General features: G+C 26.6%; 1 protein-coding gene across 1 annotated transcript in view; it reads right to left on the bottom strand.

Annotated features, from left to right (window-relative positions):
- LOC112595635 overlaps nt 1-19,976 on the bottom strand; it is a 29,048-nt gene that overhangs the window by 5,080 nt on the left and 3,992 nt on the right. Inside the window, exons 3-18 of the mRNA XM_025340917.1 lie at nt 17,566-18,695; nt 17,366-17,425; nt 17,077-17,193; nt 16,867-16,995; nt 15,878-16,073; nt 15,713-15,810; nt 15,429-15,651; nt 15,124-15,366; nt 14,932-15,053; nt 14,574-14,743; nt 8,658-8,709; nt 8,529-8,591; nt 8,287-8,385; nt 8,011-8,222; nt 310-2,459; nt 108-252 (exon numbers count right to left, since the gene is read on the bottom strand). Coding sequence (XP_025196702.1) covers nt 108-252; nt 310-2,459; nt 8,011-8,222; nt 8,287-8,385; nt 8,529-8,591; nt 8,658-8,709; nt 14,574-14,743; nt 14,932-15,053; nt 15,124-15,366; nt 15,429-15,651; nt 15,713-15,810; nt 15,878-16,073; nt 16,867-16,995; nt 17,077-17,193; nt 17,366-17,425; nt 17,566-18,695 — 5,209 coding nt within the window. The remainder of the gene's footprint in view (nt 1-107; nt 253-309; nt 2,460-8,010; nt 8,223-8,286; nt 8,386-8,528; nt 8,592-8,657; nt 8,710-14,573; nt 14,744-14,931; nt 15,054-15,123; nt 15,367-15,428; nt 15,652-15,712; nt 15,811-15,877; nt 16,074-16,866; nt 16,996-17,076; nt 17,194-17,365; nt 17,426-17,565; nt 18,696-19,976) is intronic.

Raw genomic sequence — 19,976 nt, 5'->3', positions numbered from 1 at the left:
AAAAAGATTAATAATTAATAACATATTATCGTGATTAAGTTACTAAAAACACCTATAATATTTACGCAATTAAAAATTCATCAATAAATTATAATGTTTTAACATACCAGTACTTTTTCTTCTGTACACTTTTCCATACTTTAACATATATTTTTTAATGTACTGTTCAACTTTCTGTTTGACACTATCACTAATTCTTAAATCTTCTACTTTCTTAACTTGAAGTTCTTTGAATAAAATATTGGAATTGAGCTGTAAATATCAATCAAATTAAAATTTAAACATTTGAAATTTAACTTTAAATATTACCTTTTTAGCTAAATATTTGAAATCATCATCATTTTTAATACGACCTTGTTTGCAACTCTTTTTTACATACAAGTCTAATACTTTGACAATAACTGTAGCCATAGCATGATAAAAGTCAATCACATACTTGATTTCTCTTTGATTATCTGGTATAAGATCCAGAACCTCATCGGGTAAAGACATCATACTTTCTGGAAGTTTACATTTACGTTTTGATTCAAGCGATTTCAATTGAGTACGTTCAATATAATCCCTCACAATAGGATCATCAACAAGATTTGCTCGTCCCACAGATTTCTTTTGATTAATAGAATTTTTGAAATTCTCCACGATTGGGTCAATTAAATCACTATTAACTACTACTGAAGATAAAACATCAGTGGTGTCCATATTTATACTTGAGGCTAAATATTTAGCATTCTGCTCCAACTCGATTATTAAATTGTTTTCTACTTTATTGAATGGTGAACACTTCATTAAAGGTTTTTGTCTAATTTCATTAGCATTTGTTTTTGATGACATAATATTTATGACTAATGGATTAGATGTACTAGGTTCTTCACTAAGATTTATTTTTAATAAATCAGTATCTGATATTGTATGACTTGATGTACTAGGTATCTGTTCAAATTCGTTTGCATTTGAATTAAGAGGTGCAATACTTGAAGTTAAAGATTCTTGCACTTGGTTGGTAATAATACGAGAGTTGCTTTTATTAGTAGCAGGAAGCATTGGTTTTTTAAAAACTATATTATCATCAGTTTTATTTATTATTGTAACTGGAATTCTAGATTTATTTTTCAACGATAAATCGACAATTTTTCTATTCTTTATATTATGCAAAGGTGGTAAAGGCATTTTTCTTTTTAATTGTTTTTTAGCTTGAGTTATTTCTGTAGTGTTAGATGAAAAAACAAGATTTTCTTTTAATATTGATTCTAAACTTAAAGGTTCTAGGGTCTTTGTTTCATCATATTTCATACCTATTTTTTGTTTGTACACATTTATGGTATTTTTATCAACTCCCCTATTTAATTTTGCACACAAAATATTATGCACTGATGGAATTAATTTGTTGTGAATATCCAACTCATTTGAAGGGTCATGAGTAATTATATTGATGTTGGATGGGAATTGAAGAATAAAATTTTTGGGCATGGTTGAATTACGTTTTATTAAATTATTAAATATTTTAAATGCAAATCTGTTTTTTGTATTTACTTTAAAAGATTGCTTATTGAACACCTTATTTAAGTTGAGTGTTTCAGGAACAGTATTTAGTTGTTCATTGTTTAATATCAAGGCTATGGATGTTGTATCGGTTTTTTCAGACTTTTGATCTTCTTTTATTCTAAATATATCATTTTTATTTTTCAGAGAATTCAATTTTACTGCATTATTTATTTTAATAATTTTGGATGGCTGTTTTTGATAACCATCACTAATTATTTTTATACGTTTGATTAAGTTGGGCAAAACATATTGATTTTGATTGTTTTCGTGTGTCACTATAGTTGATTTCATGGGTTTTCTATTGAAAAATGATTGAAGTATTTGAATTGGAGATGTATCTAGATAATTTTGTTTAGCAGATTTACGCATATTCAATATTCCTTTATCAACTAGCTGTTGAACATTTTCTTCACATTGTTTAAATAACTTTTTACGCGTATTTTCATCTAGTGGCTGGACTTTAAAGTTTTTAATGGAATTTGTTTTTTCATCATTAGTATTTGGTGTATCTGATTGACTTTTAGTTGATTTTTCGACCATTATGTCAGTTGGTAAAAGAGCCATTTGTTCTTGAATACTTGGATGTTGAGCATCATACATCACATTTTCTGGATGCATTACACACCAAGTAGTATCATTAGAAGAAAATAAACATTGACTTGTTTCATTAGACATATTTGAAATAAAATCATTTGGTAAACATGGAGGAACTGTTTTTAATATGGAATTTAGAGTAGATCCATTACAAAGATCAACAATTGTTGGAGGCGGTAAATTCCATGTTTGGTTTGTGGTAATAATTTCTTCGATAGGGTAATAAGCAGTTGGTTCAGTTTCAAAAAATGTATTATTTTGTGTATTCTTAGAATTAATTTTTTCAGAAGAATCAGTAGGAATGTCATAAACTGTTGAGTTAACTGCAAAAATTAATTAAATTTAAAATTAAAAAATATATGAGATAATCCAAATTCAATTATAAATTAAAAAAATATTATTACATAATTTTTATAATAAAGAAGTATTGACCCATCGTTGGTGACGCTATGAGCATTTCACTTACACATTTAATATTTTTAGAACCACTGGTTTATATTTCATTTGATTTTTAGAATATTATATAAATGCTTCATTAAGTTATTCACAAAAATAAATACGGAAAAAACATTAAATATTATAAATAAACTAACAAAGTTATTGATGTCTAATATTGCCGTACATGTAATATTAACGTATATTATTGTGTATATTGTCAAATTACCTATAGAATATAGCTGAATATTTTTATTATTCCTTTTAATATTGTTCGTGTTAATGTTTATAAATACACGAGTTATAAAATGGCAAAACGATTTACGCGTAGCTCGAAAATGATCAACATTGTACAAAATTCTAACAATACAATTTATGATGATAATAACATTATAGAAACCAATGTTTCTACAAAAAAACTTAAAACAAATGACATATTAAACATCCTGTCAGCTAAAAGAGCCGGTATGTTAATTTATTTTTCATAAATACATTTTATTAACTGTAATTAATTATGGTTTATGCAGAATTTTTGTCAGAACAAAATACACCTATTATGGATCAAAACTGTAAAACTAAAGTTCAATTATGGCTCCAGAATAATTTAAATAATACAGAGTCTAACATTATCAACTTCATTATTAAAAATCTTCAACTTTTCATTATTAACTTCAGAATCAGGTGAAAAAAATTTGAAGAATAAAATAGGTAGGTAGCTTAATATTTTTAAACTGTAGATACATAGGTACTTGATGATATTTTAATATAAAATTCTATTTTTATGTTTATAGAGCCAACTAGTATAACAGGTTTTGTTGATGACATAGTAAAAAATGACAATTTTATTGATTTACAAAATACAGAATCATTTTCATTATTAACTTCAAACCTTGATAAACAAAATATTATAGATTTGAATGGTAAATATTTTTATTGAAATTAAAGTATTAAATTTAATTAAAAACATTAAATATTTTCTTTTAACTATAATTTAATAATTGTTTATTTTAATCCATATAATACAGTATTTATACATAGTTTAATAAGTATATAACTCTATTTTTATGTTTATAGAACAAACTAGTATTATAGGTTTTGTTGATGACATTCTAAGAAATGATAATTTTACTGATTTACAAAATACAGAATTATTTTCATTATTAACTTCAAACCCTAATGAAAAAAGTTCAAACAATGAAATAGGTAGCATATTTTTTTTCATTTTTAATTGTTTTATGAGCACTTGATGATATTTTAATATGAAATTGTATTATTTTTCTTAATAGAACACAATATTAGTATTACAAATTTTGTTGATAACTATGTAAAAAATGACAATTTTACTGATTTACAAAATACAAGATCATTTTCATTATTAACTTCAAACCCCGATGAACAAAATATCATAGATTTGAATGGTAAATATTTTTATTGAAATTCGAGTATTACATTTAATGAAAACATTAAATAATTTTTTTAAATTTTAATTTAATAACTATTTCAATTTATAGAATACAGTAGCAGCCTCTCTGAATTTGATGACAGTGATAATGATAAAGATTGGGTAGTTGAAAATAAACAAAAAAACTCAATATCACTTGATTCATCAGTAGGTGAAGATGATAATAATTATGTAGGAAGCATTGAAGATGTAACTAACCACCATCCAGAATTAGTGAATATTGACTTAACAACCACAAATGCAGCAATAGGTAAAAAAAATTCACGCAAAAAAGTGAAATGTGTATCAAGTTGGACTAGAGAAACTAGAAAAATAAAAAGGAATTTAGGAGAGTCTTACCAAAATTCTAAAGGACATAATATAGATAAAAGAAAATTGCAACCTTCTTGTAATTCTAAATGTAAATATAAATGCTCTTCTAGTTTAAATGAAGAACAACGTGAACAAATACTACAGAACTATTGGAAAATGGGAGATTTAACTAGACAAAGAGCATTTATAGTTAAATCTACAACTACTATTGAACCAAAACATCAGTATAAAAAGGAAAATAGTAACCGTTCATCTAATAATGCATTTTTTTTTATCTCTGGATGGTACTAACTACAGGGTCTGCAAACTTTTTTTTATGGCTACTCTCAATATTGGTGATAGAACAATATGAACTGCTTTAAAAAAAGGCGGCTATAATAAAGAATATGTTGAAGGTGAATTAAGAGGAAACCATGGGAAACAGAAAAAACTAAGTCCTGAAATAGTAACCCTAGTCACTAACCATATAAATGAATTTCCTCATATTGAGTCACATTATTTAAGAAAACAAACTACAAGGCAATATATTGATGGTGCTTCAACTATTGCAGAGATGTATAGACTATTTGTAAAAAAATGTGAAGATGATGAAAAAATAGCTTGCAAATTTAGTACATACTCTTATATTTTCAATACACATTTTAATATAGGTTTTTTTTTACCAAAAAAAGATCAATGTGCATTTTGTGAAACATTTAATAATTCAAATGAAAATGACAAATTAAAAATATTAAATGAAAAACACCAACACCAACTTGAAACTGAACTTTCGAGGAATGAAAAACAAAATGATAAGAACTTGGCAAAAACAAATAAAGAAAAAATCATAGTAGCCTGTTATGATTTGCAAAGCATTTTGACAACACCTTCTGCTCAAGTATCTAATTTTTATTACTCTCGTAAGTTTGCCACTTATAATCTTACTATCTATAATATGGGTATTAGTGAAGCTCATTGCTATTTATGGAATGAAGACCAGGCCAAGCGAGGGGCTAATGAAATTGCAACATGTGTGTATCAGTTTTTAATTGAACAATGTGTAAATAAAGATGTAATATTCTATTCTGATAATTGTAGTGGTCAACAGAAAAATAAATTTATGGCTACTCTTTATTTATATGCAGTCATATACTTGAGTATTTCTTCAATAACTCATAAGTATCTAATTGTTGGACATACCCAAAACGAAGGGGATTCTGTGCATTCAGTTATAGAAAAACAAAAAACAAGATTACTAAAATCAGGTTCCATTTACTCCCCTCAACAATGGGTAACTGTTATTCAATCAGCAAAAAAAACAGGAAAGCCTTTCAAAGTCCATGAATTAAATTATCAACACTTTTAAAATTTCAAAAAATTGACATCTAATATGGGAAATAATTTTAACAAGAATACATTAGGACAAAAAATTGTTTGGAAAGATGTAAAAGTATTAAAAGTTTCTAAAGAACATCCTGATAGACTATTTTATAAAACATCATATGAAGAGCAGGATTTTGGTGAAATAATAGTGATGAACAAAACAAGAAATGCTAAAAGAAAAAGTGGAGATTTAGAGTTAAGCAAACTCTACACTGAACCACCAGGAATTTCAAAAGATAAAAAAAAAGATTTAATTCATCTTTGTGAAAATAAACAAATTCCTGAAAACTATCATTATTTTTTTGAACAGTTAAAAGTATCAAATTCCTGTGCTCCTGAAGTTGAAGATGAGAACAGTGATTAATGTTATAATGTGTTAAGTTTTATTAATTAAAAAAAATTTTTTTTGAAAAGATTTATCTGTATTATCATAATATAATTATAATTATTAAATTATATATAAATTAAATGAAGTTATATATTTAATTTTGTCTGTAAGTAATTAAATAATCCTTTTAATTTAGCCATTTAAATAAGTACAAGTTTTATAATTTGTGTAACAATAGATAATATTATTTATCAAAGAAGAGGATTTTTTATTATTATTTTTTGTTTTTTAAGTTTTATTACTTTCATTATATATGTACATATGTTATTACTTAAACTTAGTAACAATAAAAGATACAATTTATTTTAAAAAATGTATTGTGTAAATTAGTATAATATAGTTGTGTTATGTGAAAAAATTAATTTTTATTATAATAAGCAAATGATAGACGGCCACATTTTGAATTGAGGCTTTAAATTGAGTTTATAAGAAAAACAAGACTGCCTTATTTCACTTTGTGGTGCATTAAATATTTGGTTTGAAATGGAAAACTGACATAAAACTAAATGTGGCAGTTTTGTTATTTCGATTCCTATTGCTGAACTGCCATAACCTCATTTTCTTGTGTCTGGTTTAGGTTTAACTAAGTAGATAAATATAAAATATAATAAGCTTCAGGTAACATGGATAATTGCAAAATATTAAAACTAAAGTTTTAAAAATAACCACTCGGGAGCAGATAACATATTAAAATTGAATTTTCTCAGAACAATGTTTTTTGAGTTATGGCGGTCTTGTACCAATGGTGCGATATATTAACGTTGTGCTTGCATGTCACTGATGGCCTTACCATATTATCTTGTTATTTTATACTATCTTATTATATTATTATACTTTAGCAGTTCAGTATTGATATTTATCAATACTGCGGTATATAAATTTGTAGTCTTACACGTGTATTTTAATAGGTGAGCATTTCGATTACACATCACTAACGGTATTACACAAATAACGTCACCGATGACAGGTTAAAAACAAAAAAGGAAATCTATTATATGACTCAAAATATATATGTCAATTCAATATGCAAGGACTTGAGTGGGTATGAATAGTTGAAATATTTTTAAAAAAGCTAAACATATGGTATGTTTTTAGGTAAATCCCTATCTCCTATATAAATTTAGCTGGTTCACATTTGAGATTAAAAAAATAAAATATTATTAAATATGAATTTTTAAGCAATGTTTTCCTGACTATATAAATCAAATAATATGTTGAATAATTTATTTATTATTTTTGTAATTAAATATTGTTTTTCCAATGAAAAAAAAAATAAATATAAATTTAAACTTGGTTGTCGGTTAATAAAAATAATTTTTTTAATTATGATATTTCATCAATAGCGTAATAATAATAAAAAATACCTAATAGTTCATACATTTTTAGTAAACTATGACTTCAATTATGATAGTCATTGAATTAAGAAGGAAAAAATTCATATTTTCACCTCTCATTTTGTCAATTTTGATTTTAGAATACAATTTGATAAATTCAAATGACTTGAAAAAAATTGTTCAATCCAAAAATGATACTTAAAATAGGGGATGCCACATAAAAAAATTAAGTTGTGTTGTACATCTACAAAATAAGTAAGTTAAAATAATTGATGAATCAAAAGAATTTATAATCCAATAATCTATAGTTTAATGTCCTGCAAACAGAATTGAAAAAATAAACTGTTCTGAGTTATAAAGTGAACACACGGTAAATTTAAACCAATTTTAAGATGTTTCTGACATGCATATTTACAAAATTACAGTATTGACTTCACTTTCTTATGCACAGTAGTGCCATTGAGTCTAGCTTTAATAAAATAAAAAATATCTTAAGCTTTTGAAAATGAAATTAGATAATATTATATTAAGTACTTATGCAATTTTTAAATTAAAAACAGAAATACATGTTCGATTCTTACTTTCAGCGATGCCACTCCATTTCATATTTTTAGTAGGTGTACTGTTTTCAATTGATGGAATATCTTTGTGTATATTTCTTGATTTAAATGTTGATGTTGAGCTTTGTTTTGAATTTAAATCTGAATGATTTGCCATGGCTGAACTAAAAACCTTATTTGTTTTAGAAGGTAGATTCCAGTGTTTTTTATTCCAATCCAAAATAGTTTGTTTCCTATTTAATTCATGTATATATTAATATTTATAAAAATTTTAAATATTAAAATGACTATTCTTACCTGTCTCGATAGTTGATCTGATTGCGATGATTAATTATTTTGTTTAATGTATCCATGGAATTGGTCTCACCATATCCAGTACCTTGGCTTTGCATATGACTAAAATCAATTTAAACATTTAATACAATATGAAATGAGTGTTTCAAAAAACAATATTAAGCGCATTAATTACAAATTTTCCAGCTTTTATACAAGAAAATTATTTAACTAAATACATATTTTAACTTATCATGTTTTCATACCTTATTTCAGAAGGCTGACTTGATTTAACTGTAGGATTTTCAGAATGATGTGAAATAGAATTTCTAAAACAAATGTTAATAACATTAAATAAAACTACGAAAAAAAATAATTGATATTGAAAATCTTACAGTTTAGGTTGCGAAAAATGTATTGGTGGCTGGCTAACATCAGCAATGTTCACTAAAATCAAAATAATTATGTATTAATCTATCTTTATCCTATTTAAATTAAGAAGACAACTTGACGGCCAACTTATACGAATGGGCATTATTTAACAATACGACAAGCATAAAAATGTGACACGCGGTTACGGCGGTTGACACTGGTTTTAGTGGTTTTCTAACCTAACCTAACCTAACCTAACCTAACCGGAAACAGTCACGTGTACTTGATAAAAAAAAAAAAAAAACATGCACCCGAGGATACTCAAAAGAAAAAAAAGAAATAATGTAAATAGGCAATTCAATTGAACTTATGTGTTTAGTGTCGGTTGTGGTAAGAAAATAATTGTCGTTTAGGTGATCAACGATTAACAAATAAAAAAGAAATTATCGATGCGATTTCGTGTCGATATGACTAGAACGAAAGTATTGTCCGGTTCACGGTTATAGGTTATAACAAAAGAGACCAATCGCCGGTGCCAGGTACTTGTCTTCCCGTCCCTTCTTGACCTTTACGGCGTTGGTGGGAGAGTTAACGATGTTGCGTCTTTACACGTGATGGTGGTGGTTGTAACAGTGTAGACCGGTCATTACGGTGCCTGTATTTTGAACTGGCGACCGTTGCATACCGTATCAGATGGTTGATTTTGTGGGATGAAAATAGGCATTACCTAACTACTACCAGACAAAAAATTGCTGCCACTGGATTATCATTTTAAGTGAATTAAATTTAGTATACATCAGTGATAAACCTTTCTATACTTATGTGTTAAATAAAAACATTTGGTTGCATTTTATTTACCTAAATTCAACTAATATAATGACCTATTTTTTCTTGTTAAACCTAAAAAATTCTTATGAATGATTATTTCTTGATAGTTACATATATCATTGAAAGAGCATGCAAATATTATACATTTGCTATCTCTAGTAAAACTATACTCAAATTATAACATTATTAATACTACCAATGTTTCTCAAACTTATCTTTCTTATAGCACTTAATTAATGGCTAGTAGCGGTGCCAAGGACGGGCCATGGCCCTACCTGAAAATGCCTGGACTTACCAGTGGCCCTACCACCAACCTGATCTTGGACATAATAATATAGTCATTTTTCATAAGCAGAAAATATTAAATAATGGTATTTGTATTTTGTTCACTGTCTGTAATTTAACAATATAAATATTTCTAAATTATATTTAATATTAAATGATAATTATTGATAATATTCTTAGAATAAACATAGACCTATAAACTATTGATGGACTGTGCGTGGAGCAAGGTGTATCAATTCCCTCTGGCGTAGAGAGAAAAACCGCCAGCCAACATTGAGGAAAGGAGATAGAATTACGAGTTGGGAAAACAATGTTTTAAACATGGTTATTGTATAATGTCTATGGTTACTAATACCTACGGGCTACAGCTAACGAGGAACGATTATAATTTATAAAGAAAGTTCTTTATAATCGTGCTATGAGGCTACGAATCTACGATAATGGTTCATCGTATTAATATGTTTTGTGATTATACCACAGAATAGATGACATTGTATAGATTGGTATAATATATATACACACTACACACTTTTGGTTATATGAGTAAAACCTCCGTGCATCTATAAATAGATTCAGTGGGACAGTTATATTGTGCTAGATTATGCTCATTATCAATTATTTCTAAAACTATCATTCATCGTATTGTTGTAATTTGTATTCAATATTCATGTTATATTAATTAATAATATTATTTGTGAAGTGTGCTCTGTGAAGTTGACAGTACCAAGTGCATTCAGTATTGACATTTTGTCTACCAATATATTTTTGGATGTGTGTAATTTATCCAACCATATAATTTTATTAAAAAAAAAATATATGTTGAAGAGAAATACAAATTACATTAGTAACTTTTTCATTAAGTCAAAAAAACAAAAAAGTTCTATTAACAATATTACTGAAGATGAGTCTGGACACAATGAACCGAAATGCTCCAGTTTGATAGTTTCTAATCCTATAACCAGGTATTTAAAATTGCCTATTAATTATATATTAAATATTTAATAACCTGTATGTATCTTAAATATAATATGTTCAAGTATTTTATAGGTATAACTCATTATTCAGTATTGACATTGTATATTTTTCCATAATCTATTAGAACTGAGAACCTATACTTTATCACAATGTAATTGTAATTTGTGGGTATCAGTTAATTAATATTTTTATTTTTTTTTTTTTTAAGAAATATTGATAATATTGCCATTGAAAGCAATCAAGAATTGATGTCTAGTGATGATGATGATTATGAAAATAACAATTTAAGTAGGTTAGTGTCAATTTAATTTTCTAATTACCTATATTATATTTTAATAATGGGTATGTGATGTACAATGTGCAATAATGTATTAATCAGTTAAGATCCTGTGAAATATTGTGGGCTTATATGTTTAGTTAGATACATTCCAGTGATATTGAATAATTTTATGATAAAACATTAGTTTAGTAAACCTAGCTGATGAAAAAATGATTCTGGAAATGGTCAATATTGATTTTTTTATTAAATCATGTATTTATATTGCTGTTTGTTATTATAGCTTAAAAGTTAAAACTAATATAAATATTATTAAATTTTAATTTAAAAAAAAAAAAACAGTAAAAAGAAACAGTTTTATAAATATAATCTTTTTTTATAGTGTTATCATATGTTATATTTAGTGACTTAGCTTCGCGTTTTTCATTAGATAATATGGTGCTTAAACTTGTAAGATTAATGTCTTAAGTGTCTAATAAACTATTTCTCAAGTAACTCTTTACACGTTGTAGTTTTGTTATAGTGATAACACTTATTGTTAATATTTATTATATTTATTTTATTGTTAATAATCATTAAACATTTTTAAATATAGTAATAAACTCATTGTTTTTTTTTATTATTTATTTATTTATTTATTTTTTTTTTTTGTTAAAATCTCACTTTTTGGTGGCCCTACCTTATAATTGTTGGCCCCCATTGGCCCTACCTAGCAAAAAATCCTGGCACCGCCACTGGTAATGGCTATTAAAAGTTGCAGTGCATAATGGAACATTTGTAAAAATTTGAACTTCTCAATGAAAATTGTTTATAGGTTTAAGAAAAACAATTGCTAAATGAAATAATGCAGTTTTAATTTTTCAAAATTAAAAACAGACAAAAGTGAAACATAACTATGTACTTTAGGTGCGGAATATTTAAAAATGTCCATATAAGCCTTAAAAAATATTTTGTATACTAGGTTCATTTTAAATAGTTATAATTTTAAAATATTATAATAAGGTAAAATAAAAAATTTTAAATTCTTGTTGATTATTTTCAACATTACTCTAGCATTGTGCTATATTACATTTTTGAGAAACTCTGCGTTAGATATGTTTGAGTATATTTTATTTAAGTTAATTTATCTGAATATTCTACTTATATTGCTAGAACAGGTTACTAAAATAACATAACACCAATACACATCAAACAATGACAACAAAAATCACAAAATTAAATTAAATTATAAAATTAGATTCCTATCTATTATACAATAAAATAAAATTGAAATATTAAAACTAACATTAGAAATGTGTATTGCAATTTTTAATAATAATTTATTTAGAATTGAATAGTAAAATGAAAAATAATCATTTAACCTCTAAATCCGCTCCCGATGGCAAAGGTCAAGATTACCTTCCGATAAGTCAACCTTTAATAACCCATCCAACACCATTAAAAATCAAATCCAAAAATTTAAAAACGACTTTTTTGAAACATAATTCAAATCTTTAAACACTCAAGATGGTTCATTATGGAAAACCACTAAAAACATGCTTAAATTAAAAGAATTCTCATGTCCTATTAAAAAATTAGACGGTTTGCTTGCCCTATCAGATCTTGAAAAAGCTAACCTTTTTGGGGAACACCTATCGAATATTTTCATACCTCACCCCGATATCATTCCTAGTAACACACAGTTAGTAAAAATAAATAACTTTCTTGACACTCCTCTACCTATGTCTCTTCCTACCAAACATGTCTCTCCAAATGAAATTGCAAATGTGATTCAAAGTTTAAAGCCCAATAAATCCCCAGGTCATGACTTGATAACCAACAAGATTTTAAAACATATTCCTAAAAAAACAATTATTTTGTTAACTTATATATTTAATTCTATATTAAGATTGTCATATTTCCCTATCATCTGGAAACTATCTATTATTATTCTTATACTTAAACCGGGTAAACCCCCCAATTTAGCAACTTCATATAGACCAATTAGTCTACTCCCAGTGCTCGGGAAACTATTCGAAAAGGTCATTTTGAAAAGGTTAAGACCAATCATGGAAACCCATAAAGTAATACCTAATGCACAATTTGGATTTCGTGCCAAACACTCTACTATACAACTAGTCCACATACTAGTCGATACAATTTCTTCCTCCTTTGAAAATAAAAATTATTGCCCGGGAGTCTTCCTTGACGTAGCTCAGGCCTTTGACAGGGTTTGGCACCCAGGTTTACTCTATAAATTAAAATTATTCCTCCCTGCTCCCCTTTACTTACTTATTCGTTCATATCTCGAAAATAGATCATTTAAAGTTCGTCATGGTAATTATTATCTTTCAACTCTCTTTCCTATCCTAGCAGGAGTTCCGCAAGGAAGTGATCTCTCTCCCGACCTGTACAATATTTTCACTTCAGACATCCCCCAAATTCAAAACACCATCCTAGCTACCTACGCTGATGACACATCTATCTTATCCCCAAATAAAGACCCGTTAGAAGTATACAATGATCTTCAACTCTACCTCGATCATATTGAAAAGTGGTCCACAGACTGGAAAATTAAAATCAATCTAGAAAAATCAGTGCATGTTCCTTTCATTTTAAATAAAAAAAATATGCCTCCTCTCTCCCTCCAAGGAGTTTCAATCTCCTCCTTGACTCAAGTCAAATATCTTGGTATTATCTTAGATAAAAGACTATCATGGGGCCCTCATCTCAAATCCAAAAGAAAGATACTAAATAATAGATCTCATTTACCATGCCCTATACTAAAATCTAAACTTCCTCTTCACAACAAAATACTTATTTACAAGTCAATGCTAAGACCTATTTGGTCATATGGAGCCCAAATATGGGGATGTGCCAAACCTTCACAATTTAGAACAATTGAAGCATTCCAATCAATTTCCCTCCGTATAATCACGTCTGCTCCTTGGTATGTCTCAAATCTCACTCTCCACAAAGACTTCAACATAGTATCAGTTGTTGATTTAGTTAAAACGCACTATAAAAGGTTTCACTCCAAATTAAATCCACACCTTAATCCACTAATTGCCCATCAACATACAGTCACAATCCTCGACAACCCTCCTCGCCATCTTAAAGACGTTGGTATCGTGACTTTTTAATTTAAAAAAAAAATTTTTTTATAATTTAAAATTAGTCGTAACGCCTAGAGGGTATCACTGGATAGTTTCCCTTTCTCCCAGTAAACATGTCAATTTGTATGTTCACCCATTTGCTTATTGTAATTTTCTTTTTTATCAAATGTACATATCGTAAATGTTATTATTTTCCAATTGAGGGTATCCACACTGGTGGACCTCCCTCCTCACGTAATATCATGTTGTCTTTTTTTTTTCTCTATGTTACCAAATTTACTTATTGTATATAATAATATTACAGATTGTAAATATACTTATGTTTAAAAAATAAAAAAAAAACTCTAAATAACAAAAATTATATTAACTATACAAATACATAGCTGTATTTATTAGTTTTTATACAAGAGAAACTTAGTAGTCGATTGATTTTATGTGTAAAGACAATTATATTATAATATTATATTTATGTGGTTTACCTTCTTTGGGACGATCTAATTTTGGTATTTTAAAAACAATTTTCAGAACTATCCATTTTTTCCATAAAATTCTGGCTGCTTGAACTAATGATGATTTATTGCTTACATCTGGTAATAATTTATCAACTTCTTCCTCGTGTTCCTTAATTTGTGATATTGGATATTTTAAACTAAAAATAAAAAAAATATTATAACAAAATAAGAGATATGAACTTCAATAAAAAGTAAGTTTCTTAAGTATTTAACAAATGCCAAATAATATCCAAACAATATTTAAAAATAAATGTTATGTACTTATACAATACAAATATTTTTTAATGTAGCTATAGCCATTAAATAAAATAATAATTATAATTACTTTTCAATTGCTTCTTTTACATTTAATGGGATATTAGCCCATTGAGCAACAATATCTAAAACTTTAGATTTAGTTATTGTATTTCTATTAGAGATTGGAAGGTCTGAAAGTGTTTTAACAATCTGAAACACAAAATAATAAAATTTTATATAATTGATTTTATTCTTCATAAATCCTTATTAAATAATTTACTTCTAATTTCAAGTTTTCATTGTTATTTGAAGTCATCCAGCTATGTATTATATTCAATCCGTTAAAATTCATAAATAATCTTTTACAGTTTAAATCGTTATCCCTAATAAATTTCAAAATATGTGATCTACTCATTGAATCAGTAATATGAACCATTAACTTATTCAAATTTAATGTTGAGCTCTCCAAGTCAGAACGGTTTTTATTTTTTAATTTACTGATATCTGTTAACTGTTTATCAAGCTATAAAAAATAAAAATTTAATTCATCTTCACGATATTTATACAGATTATAATTATTCTAACCTGTCTTAAGCGTTTTTTATCTTTGTTAGTGATTTTATTTATTGTTTTCTTTTTCTTTCCCGAACATTTATCAGTTGAATCCGCTTTTGAATCATCATCAAGATCATCAATTTCATCAGAACTGCTTTCATCAGAACTGCTTTGATCACCTGTTTTAGTTTTTTTGCCAATAAATCCTCGACATTTTGATGCGCCACAATAACACTTTTGCTGTTTAGCATCTCTAAATTATAATAAAAATAATAGTTAACAGAAAGTAAAGACAGTGATATAATAAGTAATACCCAAATATTTCAAAACTATAGTCAAAAGTGATTTCTTCTCCTTTTCGTACAAATTGTTTGCTAAAAAACCCCATCCGAGATTCACCTAACACATTCCACTGGAATTATATTTTAAAAATTAGTTGTTTTAAATGTGTTAAAGTAGTTATAATGGTATAATTATACTTTTTCTGCAACACAGTTTGGTTCACAACTGTGATTTATGAATCTTGTAATATTTCCTTTGCGCGTAGCATCGATTATTTCGTCATGTTTCAATTGCACCATATAATTATTAAACATATACTTTTTTAGTTTCATTCTCTTTATCATTTCATTTTGATCAATAACTTCTCCAATATATTCATCAACAAAAGTTCCACTACACAAATTATAAACTACAGTTAATATTTGTAATCATCAATTTAAGACTATTTGAAACAAAATTTTCTTTTAAAAATAATTAAGAAATTTAAAAATCATAACTTAACTTAGAATAAAACAGATAAGACATTTTATAAATAATTTTTAACTAGAACTTAATTTTTTCTTTTATTAATAATAATAGGTACAGTTTAATATTGAGCAGTATTTAAATCCAAGTACCTATAAATTATAAAAGTAGACTCTCATAAAAAAAAAATAAAAATACACTAAGCGAGATAAAAAACATTGCTCTACGCCTCCACTACCGCCAATTGGCATAAATATATAAATTTCAAATTTATATTTATTAAGAGAATGTCATACTTGAAAGTGTTATCAGTGTTATTATTATCTACCAAATAACATAACAAATTTTATATTCAGAAGAATTCATTTTACTTCATTATTTATAATATTAGAGTGAATTAACCTAATAATTTATTGATAAAATATCATACTGTATATCTCATGGAATTTTTGATATTTTTATCATAAAGGATGTTATGGTCATTTTAAAATTATAATTTTTAATTAGCTACATATAATTCTGAATAATATTTTGATTTTTAAATTTGATTATCAGTCATTTCACTCTAAATAAAAATAAAATAGAATCTCTTGAATGTAAAATTTAGTGTTATACAATAATAAAATGAAGATAATAAATGCAGGTATTGATGTACTATGTTCTTTTAATTTAATACAAATTGCCATTTAAATTGAAGCTTAAGTAATTTATAATATATTACCTAGGTATATCTTCAAGTGCAAAAACACCATAACCTTTATTTGCAGTTTTGGCAATTTTGGTACGTTTGAATTGTTTATTTTGAAATTGCTTGTTTGTACAGAGTGACTTTAATATACAACTTTTACCACTTGAAAAATAAAATAATTTTTTTTTTTAATCAAAATATTAATTACTTTATTATTTAAAAAAAAGTATCAATCTGATTTACCATTCAATATTCAATAAACGATTTAAACATTCTGTACCACATCCAGGTTTTTTTTCAATCCAGTCTTTTCTAGTATATTTACAATGGCATTTATAAGTATCAGAATTGATAGTTCTCCTAAAAAAAAATAAACATTAATCAGGAATATATTAAGAAACAATAATATAGAACTTTCTTAAAGTGAAACATAAAATAATTTAAAAACCAGTTAATGATAACCTTGCAGAAAATGTTAATATATTATAAAATACCAATTGCTATTAGAATTTGTAATTAATATTTGAATTACCTTGGTTTTAGTCTCCGCAATTCTTGTGCTTCTGCTGGTGTATACTCACTCATTTTTTTCCTAAAATAATATTTATTTTTTAATTTTTAATACTGGAAGTAGTATAAATTGTTGAAATGTAAGTAATTAATCTTAATTATAGATACCAAATAAAATACTATATGGCCATCTATATTTAAAAAAATGTATAAAATGCTCACCTAGGAGGCCTAAACAAATTGTTAGATATTAAAGTAAAGTTCAATTTTTTTAATTTTTTATCCAACTCTGGATCATTTGCTCTAGCTTCTGCTAAATGCCTTTCATTTTCTTTTCGAATTTCATCAGCCAACAATAAAGAGTCAATTTTTGAATTTTCAGATGATAATAAATATTTTTCTTCCAACATATCACTATCCTTATTTTTGGTATTTAATCGCTTTGATCGTCTTATTTTCCCTTCAGATTCTTCTGGTTCACTTTCAGCGTTTTTCAAATTACTTATACTTGAGGGTACTTGGAATGATAGTGGATCATTAGTAGAACACAACATATTTAAATTATCTAAACTTCTAAACATATAGCTAGTTTTTTCTTTTGATTGTTTATATTGCTCTAAAGGCAAACTATTAGAACGGTAATGATGGTCACATCTATCCGCTGGAATTTCATTTATTAAACTCATACCTGATTCAGAATCAATATCTGAAACTGAATCTAAATCTGATACTATTTCATGACTTTCTTCCGAGTTATATTCTTGTTGATGAACTAGATATCTCCAGATAACTGTATCTAAAAACAAGCAGTTAGGAAAGCTTCTGCTGCGTTTTAATTTTGATCTAAATTTTTTAACCAATTCATCTTGTATAACTCGTTCAATTTGGATATTTGGTCCACTTTCTAAATAAGAAAGACTTTTCCAAGATTTCAATGGTACGAAATCTTCATCTTTTGATTCGTTTGAAGAGTTATACGCAAAATTATTAGAAAGAGAATTTCTTCGATTTTTTATATTAATTGTCTCGCTTACACTATTTGATCGAATCCGCTTAGGTACTGAATTCCAATCTACATTTTCAAGTTCAGATAAAAAATTTTGTTTACTTTTAATTGAAATCTTGTCAATGTTAAATCTTGTATCACGTTTTTCTAAAAAATTGACACATGTAGTGTTTTCTTGTACATTTAAATCATTACATCCTCCTAAAAAATTAATACCTGTAGTATTTGCTTGCACATTTAAATTATCACATTTTTCTAAAAAATTAGCATGTGTAGTGTTTTCTTTTACATTTAAATTATCACATTTTTCTAAAAAATTAACACTATGTGTAGTTTTTTCTTGTGTATTTAACTCATTAGAATTTTTATGAATCATACTTTCAGTTTTTTCTTGTAGATATGGTCTATCACAACTTCCCAAAGTAATCAATGATGTGCCTTCTGGTATATCGATTCGTGATAAGGTTACACACTTCAAGTCATCACCATCGTCTGGAAATATTAGGATTGGTGTCACAGAACCGTTTTTATTTACTTTTAATTCATCTGAACTAGAAGAATTTTCACTTGATTTATTATTTATAGAATTTATTGCTCCACTAGTATACACTTCTGAGGGTTGTACTGGATCTAATTTGGATAATTTTGAATTGTTAAGATCTTCATTTTTAAATTGATCACTTTTCAATTTTTTTCGCTTGTTTACAGTAGCAGAACTTTGTGTTTTTCTTTTTTTTGCTACAACCGAATTAGATACACTTGGTGGTGTTTGAATAATGGTCGATGTGATTTCATTTTTTTTTGGTCTGCCGCGACCTCTTTTTATAACTTTTTTTTCACCAGTATTTTTAGGATCCAAATTAACAGTTGTATTATTTTTGACCGGTTTTTGTTTTTTAATATTCGAATTTATTGATGTATTAACTTTAATATTATTACTATTCTTTTTAGGTCTACCTCTTTTTCTTTTCACTTGTACTGAATCATCGAATTTGTGTACAGTTTCATCATATTTTTCTACAACAACACAACAACTTTTGATTTCTACATCATTTATTTTAATGATTTTTCTAGAATCATTTGTATTTGTATTTTCATTAATTTGATTAATTACACCATTTGTGGATGAAACAGCCATTGTAAATTCGTCGTTTAGTTTTTCATATTTAGATAAATTAGTTATAGGTTGAGTATTATTAGTTTGACGGGATGTAGAATTTTCTAATGCTAACTCCATTTGACTTGTACGAGTCCATTGAGATTTAACTTTTACAGGCTTGTTATAATCATCAATTTTTGGTACAAAATTAATCAAATTAACATTAGAAAAATTGTGTAATTTATAAGTTAAATTAATGTTTTTATCAGGTATGTGAGTTGTAGTTAAATATTCTTTAAGTCTTTGTTTTCTAGTTGGTAGACTTGATTTTAAATCAATACTAGAATGGTTTTCATCTACCAATTCTAAACTAAAAGATAAATTTCTGTTATTTGATGGTTTTTCAACTTGTTTGTTAAATTTTCTCATTAAACTATTGTTTTCTGTGCAAGATTCATCCATATTAGCTCATAAACAAATCATCCTGAATTCCGATGGATCCGGAGAATGACGCACCGCCGTCGGTGC

Source organism: Melanaphis sacchari, unplaced genomic scaffold, assembly GCF_002803265.2.
Source record: "Melanaphis sacchari strain LSU unplaced genomic scaffold, SCAv2.0 Contig28_pilon_pilon, whole genome shotgun sequence".
Taxonomy (NCBI): Eukaryota; Metazoa; Arthropoda; class Insecta; order Hemiptera; family Aphididae; genus Melanaphis; species Melanaphis sacchari.
This window is presented reverse-complemented; position numbering and strand designations above follow the sequence as displayed.